At 43.1% G+C, this 27,491-nt stretch overlaps 1 protein-coding gene across 1 annotated transcript in view; it reads left to right on the forward strand.

Annotated features, from left to right (window-relative positions):
- Positions 1–687: 687 nt before the first annotated feature.
- RFX8 (regulatory factor X8) overlaps positions 688–27,491 on the forward strand; it is a 67,871-nt gene continuing 41,067 nt past the window's right edge. Inside the window, exon 1 of the mRNA XM_055241656.1 lies at positions 688–759. Coding sequence (XP_055097631.1) covers positions 688–759 — 72 coding nt within the window. The remainder of the gene's footprint in view (positions 760–27,491) is intronic.

The following is a 27,491-nucleotide window of genomic DNA, read 5'->3' on the forward strand; positions in this document are numbered from 1 at the left end:
GGAAGAAAGCAGAGCAAAAGCACTCTGCCTCTCTTGGTATCTCTTGGTGTCTCCCATTTTATACCTCATTGCAATTCAAAGAATCCAAACATAATGGCCTGCCATAAACCACAGGGGTTTAAGAACCATGCAAGCAACTGCTTCAGAGGAACAGGGCTCAGAGAGGGAAGGATGTGAAAATGGGGCCTGGGAAGCCAGGCTGGCCTGCAAGGGTGATAGGCTTTACCTGGGTATTATTTTGTGTCTTATTCATAAAGTGGAATAAATAATTCTCCACTTTGTAGTTATGTAGCTCTTGGCTGTAACCTTTATAAAGGTCTATGAAGCAGTGTCTGTTGAAGTCCTAATTTGAACTTCTTTTTAGCATGTCAACCTGCCAGGAAACAAACAAAAACAGAAACACGTTATGGGCTTCTGATCTTCTAAAAGCCGCAGTCAATATATTTAACACTGGCCTAAGGACAGACGGGTATATAGTGATGCTGGTTGTGAGCCTTCACAAGGATTCATCCAATAAATTAGACATGTTTCATTTATTGGAACCTCATACACATCTTGACCAATGATTTTGTCAAAATGTTTTGCTCTAGAAAAACAAATGCCAATTTCCTCTTCCTTGTCCTCCTCTCCTCCAGGTTGGTTGACAACTTCTGCATTTGCGAAGGGTGCAGTGTCCCTCGCTGTCTCATGTATGAGATTTACATGGAGACCTGTGGGCAAAACACTGAGAACCAAGTCAACCCGGCCACCTTTGGGAAGGTAAGTTGTTGAAGATTAAGAACGCTCTATTCACCGAGTGCAAAAAAGGGAAGCAAGTTAATGGAGGAAATGTTGCAATGTATTTGAGTCTAATGGATTTTCGGTGGGTATCTTTGGCTTCCTTCCCACCAGCTGGTCAATATCCTTCAGCTAATTGAAGAGCCGTCTTGTTAGCCACTTCCCTTTGTCCATGCTTCATAGTGAGGGGCCAGGAAGGATGAGGAATGGGTAGCACCTAAGAGAATGTAATTATGGCAGCTCCAAGCACTCCTCAGGGAGCCAGGTTTGCTGGGATGGTACTCCCTGCATGGAAGTGCCAAGCTCTGAGAGCCGCTTTGGCACCACACAAGCTGAGAGCCACTTTGTGGTATCGGACAACTGATGTTTCTCACAATTTGGTTGTGCTGAGAGAACTCATTGGCTCTTAAAAGATCTCCTCTGGAGGTTAAGATCTTTTTTTTTTTTTTTCGAGACAGAATTTCCCTCTTGTTGCCCAGGCTGCAGCAATGGCGCGATCTCGGCTCACTGCAACCTCCACCTCCCAGGTTCAAATGAGCCTCCTGCCTCTTGCATCTGTATGTCCAGGAGTGAACTTGCAGTGTCAGGGGGTGCATGGCTGAGTGACATCAAGGGATGTGGCCAAACCATTACCCTCCCCACAGCAATCCTGTGGATTTCAATTTTACTTGCAAAACATTGAAATGATTAGATCCAGTCTTCTAAACACAGTCTTCATCTTTGAAACTTCTGGTCATTTGTGGAAGTTCTACACTTCTGATAATCACAGAATCTTCTAATATGGAGGCTGCTCACATATTTGAAAAACTGTTCACCTCTCCCTGTCTTCCCTTCGCCTCCCTGCCCACCTGTTTCATTATGACTTCAGTTATTGATGTTTCTCTTTAAGGTAGCCCCAAGGGTGCAACCCACTGCATCAGATGTGCTCAAAGGACAAGAGCACTTACCTTTTTTGGCTACTATTGGCTTTTATTTTTCTGTATCTGTTCACTTTAAGCTTGTAGTCAACAGAAACAACCCTTAAGTATTTTTTTCTAAAGAGTTGAAATTAAGGTAAGCCTCCCAAAACAGTCTTGTAAACTGTAAAATATTAATACTCTATATAAATACAAAATGTTGTTGTTTTTATCAGACTGTTATCATCATGTAATTAACTATTTGAACCCAAGAGTAGTTATTCTCTTATTCCTATTGTATTTTACCTCTTCAGTTTTTGTGTTTTTTGTTTGTTTGTTTTTGTTTTTTGAGACAGAGTCTTGCTCTGTTGCCAGGCTGGAGTGCAGTGGCACGATCTTGGCTCACTGCAACCTCCACCTCCCAGGTTCAAGCAATTCCCCTGCCTCAGTCTCCCAAGTAGCTGGGACTACAGGCGTGCACCACCACGCCCGGCTAATTTTTTGTATTTTTTTTTAGTAGAGACTGGGTTTCACTATGTTGGCCAGGATGGTCTCGATCTCCTCACCTCGTGATCTGCCTGCCTCCCTAAGTGCTGGGATTATAGGGGTGAGCCACTGTGCCCGGCCACCTATTCAGTTTTGACCTGCAGTTCTATTTCTCACCATATTCTTGAATCACAGGTGGTTGATCCAGTCTTCCCAACCTGCTGAAGTGGCTATGTTTGAAAAGTGTGTCTTTTATCAAGTCATCTCGCTAGGTGACTCTAGGGTTTTCCCAGTAGCTGAGAATTCCCCCAGCTGCTATCATCCAGGTCATATTTTGCTATTTCATCACTCCGAATATTGGGAAACATCATCCAAGGCTGAGCTGAGTGCTGGGTATCCTGGCCCTGCAGCCTTTTTCCATCCAGCCATCTACCATCCTTATCAGAGGGAAGTGGGTGACTTCGGCTTGGCATATTTTAGCTCCATGGGATCCTCCTTTTCTAACATAGCAAAAACTCTTTTTCACGAACTTTTAAAGATCTTTTTATAAGGCTGTTTCACCTTCATCGTAATTCTACTGCAAAGCATTAGAAAAAAAGTTAAAGAGACTCCAGTGTGTGACTACATGCAGCTAGGAGGCATTTTTTATCTCAATACTCTCGGATTCCTTTAGAATTCCTCAAGATGCCAAGGTACTCACTTTCAGCTCTCATTGGAAATTTGCCTGAAAAATGGGCCACATCAGTTGAGCTGGTATTGGGAAGGGTCTCTGTGCTGCTGAATTTGTGACTAAATGGAGAAGGGAGGGGAAAGGAAAAGGATATGATTCCAAGGTATGTTTACAAGAGAAACAACAAAATCCGCAATTCTCACTTCCTCCCTCCTCCCCTGGGAATAGAATCGGTTTCTCGCCAAGTTCCTGTGCAGATGTTGGAATGTTTCTTGCTCTTTGTGGTGGTACTGGGCATATGATGGCTAAGACTCATTCCTGGTACAAGTGATATTTTACATGGATTAGGGAATTTCCGGAAGGCTGACTTCCTCTTTTGAAATAACATTTACTGATGTTTTTCTGATTATAAAAGGACTACATCCCCTGTGTAGGAAATGTGGAAATTAGAGGAAAATGTGTAAAAAGAAGAAAATGAATGCCAGCTATCATTTCCCTGTTCAGAGATATAGGCATGTGTGTGTAGTTCATTTGCAGACGTGCACACTCACTCATGCACACATATGGGACCAGCAGGAGCTGGAGAAGTAACCACATGGCAACTTCACCTTCCTGTTCTGTGTCTGAAAGTATCCAGTGGCTGGTTCTTCCTCAGCTCCTGAGTGAGCATTTGAGCAATCAGCATGACCTTGCTGGAAACTCATGGATGACACCAAGTCTTGCTGTCACTGTAACTACCCAACAATGTCATCAGTCTGATGCTTAGAGTATCCAGTCCCAGATAATATCAAAACTCTGAACTTGGTTTAAAGTAGAACTGTTTCCCCATCCCCTCTAGCTTGATATCTTGACACAGAGAACCAGGCCTGGGGCTTCTTCCCTCCCTCTGCCTCCTCCCACAGCTCACCAGGTGTGGCCTGACCCTTCTGGGAGGGAGAGAAGGAGGTAAGTGGCTGTACAGTTCTTATTTCATGGCTGCAGGCTCTGGGGGCAGGCGGACCCTGTCTCCCGGTGGTGGTGTTCAGGGCCCCCTTGGGACTGTCCCAGCACGCATCCCCAGGATTGGTGAAACACCCTTTTTAGCGGTCACGTGCTGCCTGCCCAGCAGGCTATGTCCCAGGGCTACTGTGGCTGACCGCCTGTCCAGGGGGCCTCGCAGGGCAGAGTCTGGGCTCTCCCACATGCCAGCTCTTTCATGGAGAGGACCCAGCCTTCTCAGCCTGCACAGACGGTGGATGAGCCGGCTGAACTCACAGCTGCACCCATCTCTTCCACTCTCCTGCCAGAGCTGCTGGCCAGCCCTGCCCTCACTGCCCACCGGGAGTCTGATGCCACTCTTTGAGTGACTCAGGCCTGAGGGGGCCCACACCCCTCCCACACCAGGGAAGAGGGTGGTCTTGAAGCTGGAAAGCCCCTTATGTGTCCTCTCCTCTCTACCTCATTGTGGGGGATTAGTGTTAAGGGCTTCTGTAGCATTCTACAACCACATTTCAGCTAAATGCCCAAAGACACAAGTCCCCTAGGGTATGTATCTCACAATTCACTTTATGGCATGTTATCTGCTGTCTTGTTACCTCATCCTGTCATGCAGAGGCTGCAAGCCTGGATGGATTGAAAGATTGATGTGTGGATGGATTGATGGACGGACAGATAATCAATCATTAGACAAGAGGACCCCTCAGAAGACTTTCTTCTTCCTGATTTGATTTTTGTCTCTTCTTTGGGCCTTGAGTACTGCATGGCCTTTTATTGCTTCCTTACCTCCTGGCCATACCTATTATAAGGACTCCTTTTGACAAACTCTTTTTCAATTATTTTCACTTGAGTGTGCTGTTTCCTATTGGGACCCTAATCGGTAAAGATAAATAGGTAGATAGACAGACACACAGGCAGACAGACAGATAGCCATCAGGTAACATGGTAAAATTTTTAACAGCATCAAGCCTGGAATGGAACTTCTTAGATTGTAACCCTGGGTAAGATAACCATCTTGTTTCCACTTCATCACATATAAAGTCAGGATATTAATAATAGTAATATTAATAATAGTACCTACTTCATGAGGTTCTTTTAAGAAATGAATGAGAAAACACATGTAAAGAGAATAAAACAGTCCTGGGACGTGGAAAGCACCCAAGAAATACTAACTTTTATCATTCTTTTTGCCTCAAATATCATAAACATTTTCACATTAAGGTATTTTCAAGTGCATCCTATATAATAGCTGTGAAATATTTTGGGAGGTGTACCATAATTTATTTAACCATATCCCCCCCTTCTTTTGAGGCAGAGTGTTGCTCTGTCACTTAGGCTGGAATACAGCGGCATGATCTCAGCTCACTGCAACCTCTGCCTCCTGGGCTCCAGCAAGCCTCCCACTTCAGCCTCCCAAGTAGCCAGGACTACACGTGTGCCACCACACCTGGCTAATTTTGTTTTGTTTTGTTTGTAGAGACAGGGTTTTGCCAAGTTGCCCAGGCTGGTGTTGGACCCCTGGGCTTAAGCAATGCACCTGCGTCTCAGCTTCCCAAAGTACTGGGATTACAGGTGTGAGCCATCATGCCCAGCCTAACCATATCCCTTATTGGAAATATAGGTTGTTTGTAATTTTCCTCTGTTTTAAACACCGTAAGTCCTCATCCATATCTGGTCGTTTTTTAAGGATAGATCCCCACATGTGGCCTGCTGAATTGCTTTTTGCAACCAACTGTAAACAATTGCAATCAGTTCCCATCCCTGATGATAATTCATGGTATTCTTACACAAATTCATAACATTCCTACCCCAGAAAACTTGTTGGGTAAAAACTAGAATTAGCTGTTTCTACTTGCATTTATGGGATTATAAATTGAGCACTTTTGCATGCGTTTTGGTCATGTGTATGTTGTGTGTGTACATATTACCACCAGATCATTTTCTATTGGGGCGTATTTCCTATTGATTTGTTTGACTTCTCTCTATATTCAGGATACAATTTTTAACTTAATTATATCTTCTGCAAGTTATCCCAGTTGATTTTTTCATTTTAACTGTGTTGTATTTGCTCTCTATATTAAAATGAAATCACAGGATAATCTGGGGTTGGGGTGACTCAGTATTATCAAATGTATGGAGTATTATGTTGCTGGACGATCAGGCACTTTACTTCTGCTTTTCTCTCCCAAACACCAGATTATTTCTCAGGGCTAGAATCTGAGCCTGCTGCGTACTTTCTCATAATTTCTTTGGGTACTTAAGATGTGCATCTGGATTTTGCTTTGTAACTAAACATGTAGGAAGGCTTTTCAATGATATTCTTAAGTTAGAGGAGATGAAATAGTCAGAATCTCTTGTTGACAACAGGAATTTCTAGCCTCTAATTCTGCATGTAGATTTGGCTGGCTTTTCTTTTGTCTCCTGTCATTTTTCTTTTTTTCTTTCTTTTTCTTTTTTTTGAGATGGGGTCTCGCTCTGTCTCCCAGGCTGTAGTGCAGTGGTGTGATCTCGGCTCACTGCAAGCTCCACCTCCTGGGTTCACACCATTCTCCTGCCTCAGCCTCTGGAGTAGCTGAGACTACAGGTGCCCGCCACCACACCTGGAAATTTTTTTTGTATTTTATTAGAGACGCAGTTTCACTGTGTTAGCCAGGATGGTCTTGCTCTCCTGACCTCGTGATCTGCCTGCCTCAACCTCCCAAAGCGCTGGGATTACAGGCGTGAGCCACTGTGCCCAGCGTCTCCTGTCATTTTTCTCCTGTACGTTTTGGTTCTCCTTCCCTGAAAGACCCTCCGCATTTGGAGGCATGACCAGGTGTTAATTGTGTCAAACTTGCCTACCCTGCTCTTTTGTCTTGTCTCCTCATCCCAGCTTGTGTGGGCTTCCTGCAGGAAGAGGTAGGACCTGGAGCCAGAAAAGAAGAAAAATGGTTCACATTTCCATCGAATCCCACTGTGTGGGAGCTAATTAAAAAAAAAAAGAAGAAGAAGAAAGAGGGATGCAACATGAAACCAAGCAGAAGCAAAGGCTGAATGATTATGGACAGGGTGTAGAAAAAGAACAGAAATAATTACTTGACAGCTCCAAACATTGTGGCTTCCCTACTCTGTGTTTTGTAATTTCATGATGATCCAGGATTTCCACTCTCAACGTGCATTTCATGGATGCTACGCTTGTCATGAACCTCGCCGATTCGGAAACTAGACCGGACTTCTATTGATCATAAGTGTAATATCATGGCTCTCTAACAAAGTGCTGATAAACAAGATAGCATTCAGTAACCAAACCCAGAAAGTGAAAACAAATTAGGCAAAGAAATGGATAATAAAAAGTGAAAACGTGGTCTGGCTTCCAAGATGGCCGAATAGGAACAGCTCCCATCTGCAGCTCTCAGCGAGATCGATACAGAAGATGGGTGATTTCTGCATTTCCAACTGAGGTTCCTGGTTCATCTAGTTGGGACTGGTTGGACAGTGGGTGCAGCCCACAGAGGGTGAGCTGAAGCAGGGCAGGGTGTCGCCTCACCCAGGAAGCGCAAGATGTCAGAAGATATCCCTTTCCTAGCCAAGGGAAGCCATGACAGACTGTACCTGGAAAAATGGTTCACTCCCGCCCAAATACTGCACTTTTCCCAAGGTCTTAGCAACTGGCAGACCAGGAGATTCTCTCCCATGCCTGGCTCAGCAGGTCCCATGCCCATGGAGCCTTGCTCCCTGCTAGTGCAGCAGCAGTCTGAGATCGACCTATGAGGATGCAGCCAGGTGGGGGGTGGGGAGGGGCATCCACCATTGCTGAGGCTTGAGTAGGTAAACAAAGCAGCCAGGAAGCTCGAACTGGATGGAGCCCACAACAAGCCTTACTGCCTCTATAGATTACACCTCTGTGGGCAGGGCATAGCTGAACAAAAGGCAGCAGACAACTTCTGCAGACTTAAACATCCCTGTCTGACAGGTCTGAAGAGAGCAGGGTTCTCCCAGCATGGCATTCAAGCTCTGAGAATGGAGAGACTGCCTCCTCAAGTGGGTCCCTGACCCCGTGTAGACTGACTGGGAGACACCTCCCAGTTGGGGCCAACAGACACCTCATATGTCAGGTGCCCCTCTGGGACAAAGCTTCCAGACAAAGGATCAGGCAGCAATATTTGCTGTTCTGCAATATTTGCTGCTCTGCAGCCTCCGCTGGTGATACCCTGGCAAACAGGGTCTGGAGTGGACCTCCAGTAACTCTAACAGACCTGCAGCTGAGGGACCTGACTGTTAGAAGGAAAACTAACAAACAGAAAGGAATAACATCAACATCAACAAAAAGGCCATCCACACCAAAACCCCATCTGTAGGTCACCAACATCAAAGACCAAAGGTAGATAAAACCATAAAGATGGGGAGAAACCAGAGCAGAAAACCTGAAAATTCCAAAAACCAGAGTGCCTCTTCTTCTACAAAGGATCACAGCTCCTTGCCAGCAACGGAACAAAACTGGACAGGGAATGACTTTGATGAGTTGACAGAAGTAGGCTTCAGAAGGTTAGTAATAACAAACTTCTCCGAGCTAAAGGAGGATGTTTGAACCCATCGCAAGGAAGCTAAAAACCTTGAAAAAAGGTTAGATGAATGACTAACTAGAATAAACAATGTAGAGAAGACCTTAAATGACCTGATGGAGCTGAAAACCATGGCACAAGAACTTTGTGATGCATGTACAAGCTTCAATAGCTGATTCGATCAAGTGGAAGAAAGAATATCAACGATTAAAGATCAAATTAATGAAATAAAGTGAAAAGATTAGAGAAAAAAGAGTAAGAAAAAAGGAACAATGCCTACAAGAAATATGGGACTATGTGAAAAGACCAAATCTACATTTGATTGGTATATCTGAAAGTGACAGGAAGAATGGAACCAAGTTGGAAAACACTCTTCAGGGCATTATCCAGGAGAACTTCCCTAATCTAGCAAGGCAGGCCAACATTCAAATTCAGGAAATACAGAAAACACCACAAAGATACTCCTCCAAAAGAGCAACCCCAAGACACATAATTGTAAGATTCACCAAGGTTGAAATGAAGGAAAAAGTGTTAAGGGCAGCCAGAGAGAAAGGTTGAGTTAACCACAAAGGGAAGCCCATCAGACTAACAGTGGATCTCTCGGCAGATACCCTACAAGCCAGAAGAGAGTAGGGGCCAATATTTAACATTCTTAAACAAAGAATTTTCAACCCAGAATTTCATATCCAGCCAAACTAAGCTTCATAAGTGAAGGAGAAATAAAATCCTTTACAGACAAGCAAATGCTGAGAGACTTTGTCACCACCAGGCCTGCCTTACAAGAGCTCCTGAAGGAAGCACTAAACATGGAAAGAAACAACCTGTTCTAATCACTGCAAAAACATGCCAAATTGTAAAGACAATTGATGCTATGAAGAAACTGCATCAATTAACGGGCAAAATAACCAGCTAACATCATAATGACAGGATCAAATTCACACATAACAATATTAACCTTAAATGTAAATGGGCTAAATGCCCCAATTAAAAGACACAGACTGGCAAATTGGATAAAGAGTCAAGACCCATCGGTGTGCTGTATTCAGGAGACCCATCTCATGTGCAGAGACACACATAGGCTCAAAATAAAGGGATGGAGGAAGATCTACCAAGCAAACAGAAAACAAAAAAAAGCAGGGGGTGCAATCCTAGTCTCTGATAAAACAGACTTGAAGCCAACAAAGATCAAAAGAGACAAAGAAGGCCATTACATAATGGTAAAGGGATCAATTCAACAAGAAGAGCTAACTATCCTAAATATATATGCACCCAATACAGGAGCACCCAGATTCATAAAGCAAGTCCTTAGAGACCTACAAAAAGACTTAGACTCCCACACAATAATAATGGGAGACTTTAACACCCCACTGTCAACATTAGACAGATCAATGAGACAGAAGATTAACAAGGATATCCGGGACCTGAACTCAGCTCTGCAGACCTAATAGACACTACAGAACTCTCCAGCCCAAATCAACAGAATATACATTCTTCTCAGTACCACATCGCACTTATTCTAAAATTGACCACATAATTGGAAGTAAAGCACTCCTCAGCAAATGTAAAAGAACAGAAATCACAACAAACTGTCTCTCAGACCACAGTGCAATCAAATTAGAACTCAGGATTAAGAAACTCACTCAAAACCACACAACTACATGGAAATTGAACAACCTGCTCCTGAATGACTACTGGATAAATAACGAAATGAAGGCAGAAATAAAGATGTTCTTTGAAATCAATGAGAACAAAGACACAACATAATAGAATATGGGCCACATTTAAAGCAGTGTGTAAAGGGAAATTTATAGCACTAAATGCCCACAAGAGAAAGCAGGAAAGATCTAAAATCAACACCCTAATGTCACAATCAAAAGAACTAGAGAAGCAAGAGCAAACAAATTCAAAAGCTAGCAGAAGGCAAGAAATATCTAAGATCAGAGTCAAACTGAAGGAGATAGAGACACGAAAAACCCTTAAAAAATCAATGAATACAGGAGCTGTTTTTTTTAAAAGATCAACAAAATTGATAGACCGCTAGCAAGACTAATAAAGAAGAAAAGAGAAAAGAACCAATAGATGCAATAAACAATGATAAAAGGGATATCACCACTGACCCCACAGAAATACAAACTACCATCAGAGAATAGTATGAACACCTCTGTGCAAATAAACTAGAAAATCTAGAAGAAATGGATAAATTCCTGGACACATACACCCTCCCAAGACTAAACCAGGAAGAAGCTGAATCTTTGAATAGACCAATAACAGGTTCTGAAGTTGAGGCAATGATTAATAGCCTACCAACCAATAAAAGTCCAGGACCAGATGGATTCACAGCCGAATTCTAACAGAGGTACAAAGAGGAGCTGGTACCATTCCATCTGAAACTATTCCAATCAATAGAAAAAGAGGGAATCCTCCCTAACTCATTTTATGAGGCCAGCATCATCCTGATACCAAAGCCTGGCAGAGACACAACAAAAAAAAGAGAATTTTAGATTATCCCTGATGAATATTGATGCGAAAATCCTCAACAAAATACCGGCAAACCGAATCCAGCAGCACATCAAAAAGCTTATCCACCACGATCAAGTCTGCTTCATCCCTGGGATGTAAGGCTGGTTCAACATATGCAAATCAATAAATGTAATCCATCACATAAACAGAACCAACGAAAAAAACCATGATTATCTCAATAGATGCAGAAAAGGCCTTCGACAAAATTCAACAACACTTCATGCTAAAAATTCTTAATAAACTAAGTATTGATGGAACGTATCTCAAAATAATAACAGCTATTTATGACAAACCCACAGCCAATATAATACTGAATGCGCAAAAAGTGGAAGCATTCCCTTTGAAAAGCGGCACAAGACAAGGATGCCCCCTTCACCACTCATATTCAAGATAGTGTTGGAAGTTCTGGCTAGGGCAATCAGGCAAGAGAAAGAAATACAGGGTATTCAATTAGGAAAAGAGGAAGTCAAATTATCCCTGTTTACAGATTGTATATCTAGAAAACCCCATCTTCTCAGCCCCAAATCTCCTTAAGCTGATAAGCAACTTCAGCAAAGTCTCAGGATACAAAATCAATGTGCAAAAATTACAAGCATTCCTATACACCAATAACAGACAGAGAGCCAAATCATGAATGAACTCCCATTCACAATTGTTACAAAGAGAATAAAATACCTAGGAATCCAACTTACAAGGGATTTGAAGGAACTTTTCAAGGAGAACTACAAACCACTGTTCAATGAAATAAAAGAGGACACAAACAAATGGAAGAATATTCCATGCTCATAGGAAGCATCAATATTGTGAAAATGGCCGTACTGCCCAAGGTAACTTATAGATTCAATGTCATCCCCATCAACCTACCAATGACTTTCTTCACAGAATTGGAAAAAACTTCTTTAAAGTGCATATGGAACCAAAAAGGAGCCCACATAGCCAAGACAATCCTAAGCAAAAAGAACAAAGCTGGAGGCATCACGCTGCCTGACTTTAAACTATGCTACAAGGCTACAGTAACCAAAACTGCATGGTACTGGTACCAAATCAGAGATATAGACCAATGGAACAGAACAGAGGCCTCAGAAATAACACCACACATCTACAACCATCTGATCTTTGACAAACCTGACAAAAACAAGCAATAGGGAAAGGATTCCCTATTTAATAAATGGTGCTGGGAAAACTGGCTAACCATATGTAGAAAGCTGAAACTGGATCCCTTTCTTACACCTTATACAAAAATTAACTCAAGATAGATTAAAGACTTATATGTAAGACCTAAAACGATTAAAAACCCTAGAAGAAAACCTAGGCAATACCATTCAGGACATAGGCATGGGCAAAGGCTTCATGACTAAAACACCAAAAGCAATGGCAACAAAAGCCAAAATAGACAAATGGGATCTAATTAAACTAAAGAGCTTCTGCACAGCAAAAGAAACTATCATCAGAGTGAACAGGCAACCTACAGAATGGGAGAAAATTTTTACAATCTACCCATTTGACAAAGGGCTAATATCCAGAATCTACAAAGAACTTAAACAAATTTACAAGAAAAAAAAAAAAAAACCCCATCAAAAAGTGGGCAAAGGATATGAACAGACACTTCTCAAAAGAAGACATTTATGCAGCCAACCAACATATGAAAAAATGCTCATCATCAGAGAAATGCAAATCAAAACCACAATGAGATACCATCTCATGCCAGTTAGAATGGTGATCATTAAAGTCAGGAAACAGCAGATGCTGGAGAGGATGTGGAGAAATAAGAACATTTTTACACTGTTGGTGGGAGTGTAAATTAGTTCAACCATTGTGGAAGACAGGGTGGTGCTTCCTCAAGGATCTAGAACTAGAAATACCATTTGACCCAGCAATCCCATTACTGGGTATATACCCAAAGGATTATAAATCATTCTACTGTAAAGACATATGCACACGTATGTTTATTACAGCACTATTCACAATAGCAAAGACTTGGAACCAACCCATATGACCATCAATGATAGACTGGTTAAGAAAATGTGGCACATATACACCATGGAATACTATGCAGCCATAAAAAAGGATGAGTTCATGTCCTTTGCAGGGACATGGATGATGCTGGAAACCATCATTCTCAGCAAACTGTCATAAGGACAGAAAACCAAACGCTGAATGTTCTCACTCATAGATGGGAATTGAACAATGAGAACACATGGACACAGGGAGGGGAACCTCACACACTGGGGTCTGTCGTGGGGTGGGGGGCTGGGGGAGTGATAGCATTAGGAGAAATACCTAATGTAAATGACGAGTTGATGGGGGCAGCAAACCAACATGGCACATGTATACCTGTGTAACAAAACTGCACGTTGTGCACATGTACCCTAGAGCTTAAAATATAATAATAATAAAAAAGTGAAAATGACTATCACATTAGAAAAAGAAGAAAATTGTAAAATTATAGCATTCTCACAGGTTGGACTATGATGCCAACCTGTGAGACCAATTATAACTATGGTTTATAATTCCCTGTTTCCAGAGAATTTTTAATGACAAGGGGAAATGTCCATGGCATAATGTTGAGGGAAGAAAGTAGAATGCAAAACTGCAGACATGCTAATTGTGTGATGCTGGGTATTAAATATGAAACACAGAGAACACTTACATATATTGGGGCTTTGAAAAAAAGACTGGAAGAATTACATTGAGGGTTTTTTGTTTTGTTTTGTTTTTGAGACCGAGTTTCACCCTTGTTGCCTAGGCTAGAGTGTGATGCACCCTCGGCTCACTGCAACCTCTGCCTCCTGGGTTCATGCCCGGCTAATTTTTGCATTTTTTAGTAGAGACAGGGTTTCACCGTGTTGGCCAGGCTGATCTCAAACTCCTGACCTCAGGTGATCTGACGACCGTGGCCTCCTAAAGAGCTGGGATTACAGGCATTAGCCACCATGCCTGGCCAACATTGGGATTTAAATGGCATTTTCTCCAAGTGATATGTTTTCTTTTTTTCCTCTTTTTTTCTTTTTTTGAGACAGAGTTTTGCTCTGTCACCCAGGCTGGAGTGCAGTGGCATGATCTTGGCTCACTGCAACCTCCTTGGTTCCAGTGATTCTCCTGCCTCAGCCTCCAGAGTAGTTGGGACTACAGGTGTGTGCCACCACGCCCTAGCTAAGTTTGTTTGTTTGTTTTGAGACGGAGTCTCACTCTGTCGCCAGGTTGGAGTGCAGTGGCGCAATCTTGGCTCACCGCAACCTCCACCTCCCAGGTTCAAGTGGTTTCCCTGCCTCAGCCTCCCTAGTAGCTGGGACTACAGGCGCGACTCACTACGCCCAGCTGATTTTTGTATTTTTAGTAGAGGTGGGGTTTCACCATGTTGGCCAGGATGGTCTCAATCTCTTGACCTCGTGATCTGCCTGCCTCAAGCCTCCCAAAGTGCTGGGATTACAGGTGTGAGTCACCATGCCCAGCCTTTGTATTTGTAGTAGAGACCAGGTTGTAGAAACAGGGTTTCACCATGTTGGCCAGGCTGGTTTCGAACTCCTGACTTCAAGTGATTTGCCTGCCTCAGCCTCCCAAAGTGTTGGGATTACAGGCAGGAGCCACCGTGCCTGGCCTCCAAGTGGTATGTTTTCTTTTTCACACTTGTCTGATTTTTTTTCCCCAAAATTTTCATTTACATTTATTTTCTTTATTGTTATGTTATTTCTTTATTATACTTATTTTCTTTCTTGTTTGTTTATTAGAAAAGAGGAAATAGAAATATCATTTAAATATTGTAAGATAAAAAAATGGAAGTTTGTTTCTAAGTCTTCAAGTAGCAACTTTAAATTTGGCTTATTCTTTTAGCTTGTGAGATTGGTTTTTCCTGACCTTGGCACCCGGAGGCTGGGCTCCAGAGGAAGTGCCAGGTAGGTTTAGAATTTTTGTTTTATTTCAAATGTTAAAAACAAGGATTTCGAAAATCACAAAATGAATGATAAAAAATGCAAAACGAAACAAACTATAAATAACAACTCTTATCAAAGAGTGTCCACAATTCACATTAGTTCCCAGTGCCTGAAATCATTCAGTTGGTGCTAGAACGAAACACTGGCCTCTTATTTTCTTTGGAATTTTGTTAAAATACGAAGGTTACCATATATTTTTATTGTTTTACAGTCCTGTAAGTGTCTCATTCTTGAAATATTTAAATAATTAACACATATTAAATAATGGAACTGTTGCCTAGGCTGGAGTGCAATGGTGCGATCATTGCTCACTGCAGCCTCAAGCCCCTGGGCTCAAGCAGCCCTTCCACTTCAGCCTCCTGAGTAGCTAGGACTGCAGGTGTGTCCCACCAGGCCTGGCTAGTTTTTGTGTTTTTTAGAGACGAGGTTTTTCTAAATTGCCCAGGTGGGTCTCAAACTCCTGGGCTCAAGTGATCCTCCCACTTGGCCTTCCAAAGCACTGGGATTACAGGCATGAGCCACCATGTCAGGCCTTGGAACTGTTTTAATTACCCTTTGAACTAAAATTTCTGTGTTCACCAAATTAGCATATTTGAATTATATTCAGGAGGTGCAGTCCCGAGGCTCTATTACTTTTCTATTTTTTATTTTGAGACGGAGTTTCACCCTTGTTGCCCAGGCTGGAGTGCAATGGCATGATCATGGCTCACTGCAACTTCCGCCTCCTGGGTTCAAGCGATTCTCCTGCCTCAGCCTCCCGGGTAGCTGGGATTACAGGCACCTGCCACCACGCCCAGCTAATTTTTTGTATTTTTAGTAGAGACAGCGTTTTACCATGTTGGCCAGGCTGGTCTCAAACTCCTGACCTCAGGTGATCCACTCACCTCAGCCTCCCAAAGAGCTGAGGTTACAGGTGTGAGCCACCGCACCTGGCCCCAAGGTTGTATTTCTAATGCGAAAATAAATTCCAGCATTATTGGGTGCCTTGTGTCATAATTGTCACTCAATTATTATTGCTATTTGTTGCTTGTTTTAAATTGCGAGGGGAAATCATTGAGAAGGCATTGAAGCCAGATTAGGAAAGGGGGCTGCCACTCACCAAGGAATTGAAGACAGTGGAAGTGTTTGCCAAACCTAATATTAGGCAATCATTAACTTGAAAAAATTTTGTCTTAAGCAGGGACAAGATGCTATAGTCCCCTGGGCTTAGCGGAGGAAGGTCTGGGCTGCAGAGAAGGCTCTTGACTTCCCTACTGGGTTTCTGACAACTTCAGTGGAGGGAACCTTGGTGTCATTTTCCCTTCACCTGAAAAAGGTTAATGAGTGCCGGGGGGTTGGGGGGCAGTGGTTGAGGGGGCGGGGCAGGGCACAAGGAGGCTTTCCCTATTACATCTCTCTAATATTAGCATGTCCTGCATCAGGCAAGCAGAGGAGAGCCTCCACAATCCTATTTCAAGGCTGATATGTGTGAAAGTGTATGAAGTTGCTTGTCTACATAACAGAGCTTGGCCAGACTGAAGGATTAGCTTTTCCAGAGAAATGCAGCCAATGATAAAACCTGGAGAAGAACTCTAAGTCTTCATTAGCTCGCCTATTCTCTGCCTTCCATAAAGCATGTCAGTGGTTAGACATAAATTTTAAGACAGCCTTTATTTTTCCAGGTATCATTATGATGGAATCTGTATCAAGAAAAGCTCTTTCTTCTATGCCCAGTATTGCTACCTGATAGGTGAAAAAAGGTATCACAGGTTAGTAACTATCATTTTGGTACTTTGGTCTTGGGTCACAAGCCTGGTGAATGTTAGAACCATTCAGGCCAAGTGTGGTGGCTCACGCCTGTAATCCCAGCACTTTGGGAGGCTGGGGTGGAAGAATCGCTTGAGTTGAGTTCAGTAGTTCAAGACCAGCCTGGGCAACAAGGCAAAACTTCATCTCTAATAAAAAATACAAAAGTTAGCCAGGCATGGTGTTGTGCACCAGTAGTCTCAGCTACTCGAGAGGCTGAGGTGGGAGGATCACCTGAGCCTGACAAGGTCCAGGCTGCAGTGAGCCGTGATTGCACCACTGCATTCCAGCTTGGGTGACAGAGTGAGACCCTGTCTCAAAATAGTAATAATAATAATAAATTAATAAATAAAAGAACCATTCATATTTTAGTTGTATCTAACTGACTTTTTGGTTGTTCTGTCTTTAAGTCCTCCTCCTTAAGGAAACACATATCACATCAACATTTAACCAATGCCCCTTTGTCAGCCTCTGGCAATGTCATTGACTAGAGAAATCCATTTCTGGTTCATTTCCTTAGACATTTCTCATTTTGACTGTCATCCATTTGCCAAAGCCATTTTTCACCGAGTCTATCCTTCTCAACCTTTTTGCAAAATTTGACACAATTGGGCACCTCTCTCAAAGCTTCCTTTAGCCCTCAGGACTGTGTCATCCAACCCCCCCTCCCCAGCCCTGAATCCTCAGTCTCCTGCTCTTTGCCTTCTCCATTAAGCGTAGGCTTTCCCCAAGATCTCATCTTGATAATCGCCATTACTCTTCCTACTGTTTGGCCCCAAACATCTCATCCTTTTTTGTCTTTCACCTATGGCCTCTGCAGGTGGATGACTCCTGAATCCTTCTCACTGGTCCTGACCTTGCCCACCTCCTAGGCATTCCTCCCTGGCTCTCTAATGGACATTTCCATTTAGATGACCCACTGGTACCTCACACACAACATATGGAAATCTAAATTTAGCCTCTTCCTCCAAATTTTCTCTGCCCCTTGATTTTCTTAGTTCAATCTTGATACCAACAGATAGAGCCTATACAAAGTGTCACCCCAAAACCACCCCTGACCCCCGTGGGTCACAAAGCCTTGTTAACTTTTCTCTTTAAGTTCTCCTGAACTCACTCTTTTTGGTAACCAATATCTCCTTTAATCCTTTGTCATCTTACACTGAAATTATTTCCAGTGATCCCATATGGCCTCCCCCTCCTTAGCCTCTCCCTGCTCTAAACACAGCTACCCGATGAATCCTTCTAAAATTCTACATTTGCTTTGTCTCTTTCCTGCTCAGAAACACGTGAGTGCTTGTTCTTACCTCCTGAATAAAGACCAACCCTAGGCTGGTGTTAGCCAAGTTCCTTCCAACTCCACTTTCCAACCGTGTTGCCTTCTTCTCCCCAATATCAACCATAATTTAAGCCACACTCACTTTTCCCTGAATATATCAAATGCAGTCCACCTTTGCTCCCACCATCCAGCCTTCCATAGTGCCATTTCTTCTTGTCTCTGTCTAATGGGACCTTCCTGAATCCCATCCGTACCTTCTGGACATATCTCAGAGACCACCTGCCCCATGGGACCATCCCCAACAATGCCAGCTACAGGAAAGCTCTTTCTTCCACTTCTTCATGCTGATCACTGTCCATCCATACAACCAGCATTCCTGCTCTTTGAGCCTTCATTTGGCATAAAAAGATGACCATATGTCCAAGTAGCCAAGGACAATACCAATTTCACTTGGAGCCCTGCATAATTATTAATTGTGCTCCTTTCGCTCTCAAAGGTGTTCGAGTTTGAGCAATAAATTAAAATGAATTATATGGTCACCTTTGGTATAAAGCATCCTATGTATGAGGCAGCTGCTGTGGTGGAGAGATGAGGAGCCTCCAGTATGGGTAAGACAGGGACTGTTTTCTCTGATAGCTGAAGAGGGAGGCTAAGATGTCCATTTACTTTGATCCTCAAGTATAACATGACGAGTGTCAGAAATGTACAAAAGGTACCATAAGAACTCAAAGATGTGGAGCACATATTTTGGGTAGGGGATCATGAAGGGCCTACAAGGGTGTTGGGCTTTGAGTGAAGCAATGAAGAACAGATTAGAATTTTGACAGGAGGTGTCGGAGAAGGAGGCAGGAGTGCACAGGACATCCAGGCTTAGGGGAGCAAAGATAAAGGTACATAAAGGCATGGGCTTCGTCCGTACAGGCATGCATGAAGCTCTAGTAGAAGAAGATGAATCTGGAGGGAAAGTTCAGGGGGCCTAGATTCCCAGGCTGGGTAGTGGGGGGTGTCCACAACTCCTTTGGAGGCTTCCTTTGAGAAATAGGGTGGAATATCCACAAGGGCAGAAACCATGGAGCTTTGTTTATTTCTGTCCTGCTGTGGTTTGAATGTCTGTGTCCTTCCAAAATTCACACTGAACCTGATCCCCAGTGCAACAATATTAAGAGGTGGGGCCTTTCCAAGATGATTAGGCCATGAAGGCTCCACCCTCATGAATGGGATTAATAACCTTGTAAAAGAGGCTTCAGAGAGCTAGCTGGCCCTTTCATCTCTTCTGCCATGTGAGGACACATTGTTCATCTCTGTCATCCTTCTGCCTTCTGCCACATGAGGATGTAGCAACAAGGTACCATCTTAGAAGCAGAGAGCAAGAACTGGAGGTTGTTATGTTAAGTTAAATAAGCCAGACACAGAAAGACAAATATGCATGTTCTCACTCATAGGAGAGAGCTAAAGTAAGTTTACCTTGTGGAGGCAAAGAGTAGAATGGTGGTTACCAGAGGCTGGAGACAATAGGGAAGAATGAAAGGTAGGTTAATGATTAATGGATATCAACATACAGTTAGACAGAAGGAATAAGTTCTAGTATTTGGTAGCCCAGTAGGGTGACTATAGTTAATGACATATTGTGTATTTCAAAAATATCTAGAAGATTTGAAATGTTCCCAACACAAAGAAATAATAAGTGTTTAAGGTAATGGATATGCTAAACACCCTGATGCATGTATCACAATACCACATGTACCCCATAAATGTGTACAATTAGTATGTTAAAAAAGAAGAAGAAGAAGCAAAGAGCAAACTTTTACCAGACACCAAATCTGCCTGCACCATGATCTTGGACTTCCCAGACTCCAGAACTGTGAGAAATAAATTTATTTTGTTTATAAAGTACCCAGTCTAAGGTATTTTGTTATAGCTGCAGGAACAAGAACATATTCCCGGAGTGGGCACTGAAATAGCTATTGGAGAACTGAAAATTCAGCATTGGGATTTAAGAAGAATAGTTGGCAAAGGAGAGGGTGACGAGCCTGGAGATGGCCCCAGGGCTGCTGCCGTTGTTCAGATTTGCACTGGAATCAGACAGGAGGCAGGTCTGAGAGACCTCTTAGAGGCAGGGTCTTCAGGATCTGGCAGTTGGTTGAGTCAGTGTAGTAGAAGGGAGCAGAGATGATTCAGTCAAGCCTGTCCCACCTAAACCTCAAACTCAACCTCAAATAAAGTCACTGTGTTCTGCGCCAAGCCAGCTCTTCCTCTTACATCTCTTATTCATCTCTTAGTCACAGCGATGGAAAAGTTACATTGGCAAAAATAGAGAAGCTAGGAAAAGGAGTAGCTATAATGAGAGATTTATTTTAGTGACTGTTAGAACGTCCCTGGTGCGAATATGTTCTCTCACTTGCTGATCTGCAGGCTCCTGAAAGGCTGGGTGTAGATCCTGCATTCCATTGTGTGCCCCCCACCCCCACCCCCTGGCACCTAGCAGTCAGTTAACTAACAGACAATTTGGAGAGCCCTGCACGCTCCAGGAAAACAAGTAACTAGGCAGGCACTCGGCACTCAGAGGGGAGAGACCATTAGTGTCCCGGGGACTCTGTTTGTTTCCGATGTCACAGAGAGAGGGGCTAGGAGTGGCCTTTGTGGGGGAAGGAAAATAGGCTTTATCATCGGTGAGGAAGAGGAGGACTGCTAGAGACAAAGATAAAGGCAAGAATGACATCGGCTGCTCATGAGATAAGCCCAGCAACAGGTGCTTTTCATGTACTCTATGCTCAGCATATACTTAATAATTGATCAACTTGGCCGGGAGCAGTGGCTCACACCTGTAATCCCAGCATTTGGGGAGGCCAAGGAGAGTGGATCACGAGGTCAGGAGATCGAGACCAGCCTGGCCAACATACTGAAGCCCCAGCTCTACCACAAATACAAAAATTAGCCAGGTGTGGTGGCACATGCCTTCTAGTCCCAGCTACTTGGGAGGCTGAGGCAGGAGAATCACTTGAACCTGGCAGGTGGAGGCTGCAATGAGCCAAGGTCACGCCAGTGCATTCCAGCCTGGGCGACAGAATGAGACACTGTCTCAAAAAGAATAACAAAAAACAAAAACAAACAAAAATAATAGATCAACTTTAAAGTCTTGGCCAACTAAGAGATTTTTTTTTTTAAAGCGTTAAGATTTAAGGATAACTTCACTACCAATGCCACATTCAGAACATACTAAAAGTGTATTTTAGAAAGCAGAAGTGTAAGAAATGGTACACTGTTGTTAATGAGCTGTACTGATGAAAAGTGTCTATTTTATTATGTAAGGACTCGTGTGACAAATTCCTCATAAAAATTAGGTCTCAAAATAAATAAGTTTATCTCTCTGGTTTTCAGGTAATGAAAACTCTATAACTCATCTGCCATTTACTTATTTGTTCATTCATTTGAGTTCCTACAATAAGTCAGGCCTGTTCTAGCTACTGGTGATATAGCAGTGAACAAGATAAGCAAGGTCTCTCCTTTTATTAGCTTAGTTAGGAAAAAAGAATAAAAAAGGACAATAGACCAGGCATAGTGGTTCCTGCCTGTAATCCCAGCACTTTGGGAGGCCAACATGGGCAGATTGTTTGAGTTCAGGAGCTCAAGACCAGCCTGGGCAATAAAGCAAGACCCTCATCTCTTCAAAAAATATAAAGTTAAATATTTTGTATTTAATATCTATTTATATATAAATATTAGCTGGGCATGGTGGTGCACTTGTGGTCCCAGCTATTCAGGAAGCTGAGGTGGGAGAGTTACCTGAGCCCGGGAAGTCAAGGCTGCAGTGAGCTATGATCACGCCACTGAACTCCAGCCTGGGCTACAGAGCAAGACCCTGTCTCAAAAAAAAAAAGGAACAATTGCGAGATGTGACCTGAAGACAATACAATGGAGTCATGGAGAGGCCTCCCCAAGACAACACCATTTGAACAGAATGCCAGTCAATGAGCCAAGTGAAGATCTGGAACAAGTGTTCCAGGCAGAGGAAAGGGCTGTGCAAAAGGCCTGAGGCAGAGATTAGTTCAAGGAGCAAGAAAGTCTGAGGGTGGACTTCAGTGGGTGAGCAGGAGGGTGGGAGGAGAGGAACCTGAACACAGAGGTGAGGTAGAGGTTAGAGAGACTAGGGAGAGGCTTTTGTGGCAGCCCTGGAAGAAACAGCCCATTGAGATGAATGACTTAAATAATTTTAATTCTCCCAAGAGGCAGCAGAATGCTATGCAATACTACCTGTGGATAAGAGCAGAGACTGGAACAGACTGCCTGGCTCTACCACTAGTAAGCTGTGTGATCTTAGGCAGGTCACTCAATCTCTCTGTGTCTCAGTTTCCTCATCCATTAAATGAGAATAACAGCATCTACTTCATGGGACTGTTGTGAGATTACATTAATTAATACAGGGAAAATGCTTAGTGCAGCATCTGGCACACAGTAAACATTCTGTAGGGCTCCTAAGCATATTGATCTGTACTTTGATGTATTTATTTTGTCATGACTGCATGATTTTTTCATGGTATTTATATATCATTTTTACTCTAGTTATTGTATTTTTCAGTTGTATAATTTCCACTTGATTCTTTTGTATGACTTATATGACTTTGCTGAGGTTTTCCATTTTTTCATTTGTTTCAAGAGAATTCATAATTATTTGTTGGAGCAATTTTATAACGACTGCTTGAAAATCCTTGTCAGATAATTCAACATCTGATTCGCCTCAGTTTTGGCATCAGTTGATTGTCTGTTCTCATTCAAATGGTGGCTTGCCTGGTCTTTGGGATTATGAGTGAGTTTCCATTGTATCCTGGGAATTTTGGTTATGTTAGGAGACTCTTGATCCTATTTAAATCTTCTGTTTTAGACAGAAGGCAGTCTAGGTTTAGGTTTAGTGTGTAGGTTCTGGCCTACTTTTATGGGCTGTGTGTCCAATGCCAGCTCAGTTTCCTGAGCCTTTGCATGCTATTCTTGTCTGCTTCGTTCTTTTGGCACTGCTGAGACTTCTGATTAATCCCTACTGTTGCCACCTGCAGGGGCTCAACCCACTTCCACGGACCACTTTCTGTGGAGAGTGGGGAGATCCAGAGTGGCTGGGCCTGGGTCTCCTTATGCCCCTTGGTGTAAGGAGGGAGGCATCAGGTTCTGCCAGTGTTGTCATGGGGGAGCATGACCTGCCATTTCAGTGCTCCACACGTGGAATGGGCATTGAACTGACTCACGGCTTCACTACTGTGCATGCAGGTGGACAGTATGACCCTACATACACATACCCAGAGCACTGGCAGGCAGGCTGATCCTGATCCTGATCCCGCCTGCCAGTGCTCTGGGTGTGGGTGTATGGAGCGTGGAGGTCAGTCTACCAGAACTCTGAAGCTGCTACTGTGGGCAGATGGGTCACCAGTCCATGCCCTGGTTGTGGAAAGAGGGTTGCAGCCCCCTATTAGGTCTCCACTGGACTTCCCTTCCCTTTCCTAGTCCTTTGGCCAGAGTGCAGGCTTTTCTTGGGATTTTATGCCTACGCCTATTGACATAACAGACTGTGTTGCACATTTCTCCAGTGCTCAGTCCAGGGGTGCATGGAAGATAAAAAGAAAACCCAGGGAACCCACCACATTGTCATTTCTCTACTCCTGTCATCTCTACCCAGTCTACCTTCTTCTTTCCAGCTTTCGGAGCTCTTCTATCCTTGTCTGTAGAATAATTTCCGAATATTTAGTTGTATTAGAGGCAGGAAAGGAAGGTGAATCTACATCACCTTGTTCCCTGTACATGATTTGTAATACAAGCTACCACAGATACTTTTTGAAAACAAACCATATGTACATTAGGAACCAATATTACTAGTAAGTGGAATGCTTAATTATATGACTGTGCCTAATACTTCAAAATATGATCAGTTAAAATACAATGGTGGGGACTTCTGGTTGGGACAAGATGAACCTATTTCTCCATGCCCCTCCACACTAAGCACAACTGTAAACCCTGGAAATAATGCAAGAGGCAACCAAAGGAAAACTCCGAAAGGTGGTGATAAGAGAGTGAGCTGATTTGGGACCCAGGACTGTACAATCAGCACCGTAGCAGAGCATCTTGCATCCCCCGCCCTGCACCCTGAAACCCAGACTCAATGTTTCCCAAGCCTGACCTAGGAAGAGAAGGCAACCCAGGTAGATTCATTCTTCCTTCCTTGAGTTCTTCTAATAATATCAGGCAAAATAATTTTGGGGGTGGTTAATACAGAAAATACTCTCCTTCCTTCCTGGGTCTGAGACACCCCTTTTCTACCAAGAGATACTGAGGGTGTGAGCCGATCTGCCTAGAGAGACCCAGCTTCAACAAGCCTCTTGGTCCAGGAAGCCTCTTTGTTCTACAGCCTGACTGACACTTCCGCTCCCCAGAGGCAGCCAGGAGCATCAGTAGGAGGAGCACCTCCCTCATGGAGAGAAGTCCCAAAGTCTAGCCTGGGGAAACCCTTCTCCCTCCTCAGGTAGCACCGCAGGAACCAGTGGGAGCCCCAGAGGCACCAGATAAACCAAGCAGGCTGAAACAACACCACAAAGGCTCTGAAAATTAAGCTTTTGAAAACGAAAAAAAAAAAACACAGAAAAAAAAAAAACCCTGGAAGCAGGCAGAAAAATAACACATTACCTGTAACAGTAATTTGAATGGCAACATATTTATCATTGAAACCACCAAGAAAGCCAGAAGGAAGTGGCATGAAAAGTTTCAAAGGCTGAGATAAGAACTGTCAACCACAATTTCTACATCCAGCAAATTTATTTTCAGGAATGAAAGGGAAATAAAAATATTCCCAGGCAAAGAAAAACCAAAAGAATTTGCCACTAGCTGACTCACCCTTAGAGATCAGCTAAAGAAAGTTTTTCAAAGAGAAAGGAAATGATAATAGAAGGAATGTTGGAGTATCAGAAGAGAAAAAACAATGGGAAGAGCAGAAATATGGGATACATACAATACACTGTCCTTTGCGTCACAAGTTCTATGAATCATACTTGATGAAACAAAAATTAGGCCTCCATCTGGTACTTGAGACAATGATACTTAAAAGTGGAGAAGGTAAAGAGGCCTAAATGGAAAAAAAGATTTCCACACCTCACTCAAAGTGATGAAACATCACCAACAACAGACTGTGGTAAGTCAAACGTGTCTGTTGTAATACTCATGTGACCACCATGAGAACTATACCAAGAGATGTACTCAAAAACACTACAATTAAATCAAGATAGAGTCCTCAATGCTATTTAATCCTCAGAAAGCCAAGAAAAGAGAAATAGAAGAATAAGAACCAAAGGAAACAAATAGAAAACAAGTAATAAAATGGTAGACTTAAGTGCTAACATACCAAGAATTACCTTAAATGTAAATTATCTTAGATAATCAGTCAAAAGACAAGACTGGTGGAGTGAATTTAAAAAGAAAAAAATGACTCAAGTATATACTGTTGCCAAGAAACTCACTTCAAATTCAGTGACATAGGCAAGTTGAAAGTAAATGGATGGAAAAGATGTAACATGCAAACATTAATCCACAGATAGCAGGAGTGGCTATGTTCATATCCAATAAAGTAGACTTCAGAGCAAAGAAAATTACTAGGGACAAAAAGGGACTGGCTTAGTCTATTTTCTGTTGCTTATAACAGAATACCTGAAACTAGGTAATTTATAAGGAAAATGAATTTATTTCTTACAGTTATGCAGGCTGGGAAGTCTAAGTTCAAGGGACCACATTGGTGAGGGCCATCTTGCTGACAGGGCCCTCTGCAGAGTCCTGAGGTGGCCCAGTACATCACATGGCAAGGGGGCTGAGTGTGCTGGCTTAGGTCTCTTCCTCTTTTACAAAGACCAGTCTCATTCCCATGATAACCCATTAATCCATGAATCCATGAATTCTTAAGGGCAGGGCCCTCAAGACTGAATCACCTACCTCTTAAAGCCCTCACCTCTCAATATTGCCACATTGAGGATTAAATTTCAACATGAGGGCTGGGCGTGGTGGCTCACGCCTGTAATCCCAGCACTTTGGGAGCCCGAGGTGGGCGAATCACGAGGTCAGAAGATCGAGACCATCCTGGCTATCACGGTAAAACCCCGCCTCAACTAAAAATACAAAAACAAAATTAGCCGGGCGTGGTGGCAGGCGCCTGTAGTCCCAGCTACTCGGGAGGCTGAGGCAGGAAAATGGCATGAACCTGGGAGGCAGACCTTGCAGTGAGCCAAGATCGCGCCACTGCACTCCAGCCTGGGCGACAGAGCGAGACTCTGTCTCAAAAAAAAATTTCAACATGAGTTTCAGAGGGGACAAATATTCAAACCATAACAAGGACCTTATATAATGATAAAAGGATCAATCCACCAGGAAGACATAACCATCCTAAATGTGTGCACACTGAACAATCAAACTGCCCTTTCTTTTTCTTGAGTAATGCTGGAGCTATACTTCAGTGAATTCAGGTTATTCTAGCAAATCTCACCACTGCGCTAGGGATTTCCAAGACCACCTGCACTTGCAGAGATCCAGTAGAAAGACTCACAGGACTTAGCATGTAATTGTACGCATGGCTAAGATTTATGACAGTGACACAGTAAAGATACCCGGGATCATGATGGAAAAAGAGGCAGAGCCTGGTGGAACCCTTGTGAGGCTTCCTGTGTGCTCTCCCCTCCCCCATGAGGGATCATACAAAGTTCACTGCTCCTCCAGCAATGAAATGCAGCAACATGTGTTTGAGGTTTCTGCCCAGGGAAGCCCATTAGAGACTCGGCACCTAAAGTTTTTATTGAAAGCTGGTCACATAAGCACCCTCTGTCTAGCACATGCCAACATTATAGACTCCTAAAAGGAAAGCAGGTGTTCAGCATAAACCATATTGTTTGTACAGTCTAGGCACAGGGAACGACTCTTATCAGTTAATGGTTGACTGGGAACACTCCAAGAGCCAAGTTCCCAGACCCTAGCCAAGGGCCAAACTTGGCAGCAGAGCTTTCTACGACAGCAGTCTCAGGCCTGCGGTGTTATCTCTTTTCTACACAGCTGCATAATAACCCTGTGGATATGCTTTAAAAAAAAATTGACTTGGACTCTTTAAATGGGTGAATTGTATGGTATATGAATTATCTCTCAATAAGATTTTTTTTTTAATCCCAGCAAGATTTTCTCGTAGACATAGACAAACCTCTTCTAAAAAGTTATATAGAAAAGCAAATTGCTCAAACAAACTTGACGAAAAGGAATAAAATGGGAGGAGAACACTCTCCCTTATATTAAGGCTCACCATATAGCCACAGCAATCAGGATGGTGTGGTATTGGTGGTGGCATGGACACAGAGTGATCTGTGTGATCACTGGAACTGAGTGGAGGATACAGAAGTAGATCCGCTCGGCTGCGCGCGGTGGCTCACACCTGTAATCCTAGCATTTCGGGAGGTCGACAGGAGAATCACTTGAACCCAGGAGGTAGAGGTTGCAGTAAGCTGAGATTGTGCCATTGAATTCCAGCCTGGGTGACAAAAGTGAAACTCCATCTCAAAAAAAAAAAAAAACTACTCAAATATGTTCCACTGATTTTTGACAAAGGTACAAAATTAATTCCATGAAAGGGGC

The sequence above is a fragment of the Symphalangus syndactylus genome, chromosome 14, assembly GCF_028878055.3.
Source record: "Symphalangus syndactylus isolate Jambi chromosome 14, NHGRI_mSymSyn1-v2.1_pri, whole genome shotgun sequence".
In the NCBI taxonomy this organism is placed as follows: Eukaryota; Metazoa; Chordata; class Mammalia; order Primates; family Hylobatidae; genus Symphalangus; species Symphalangus syndactylus.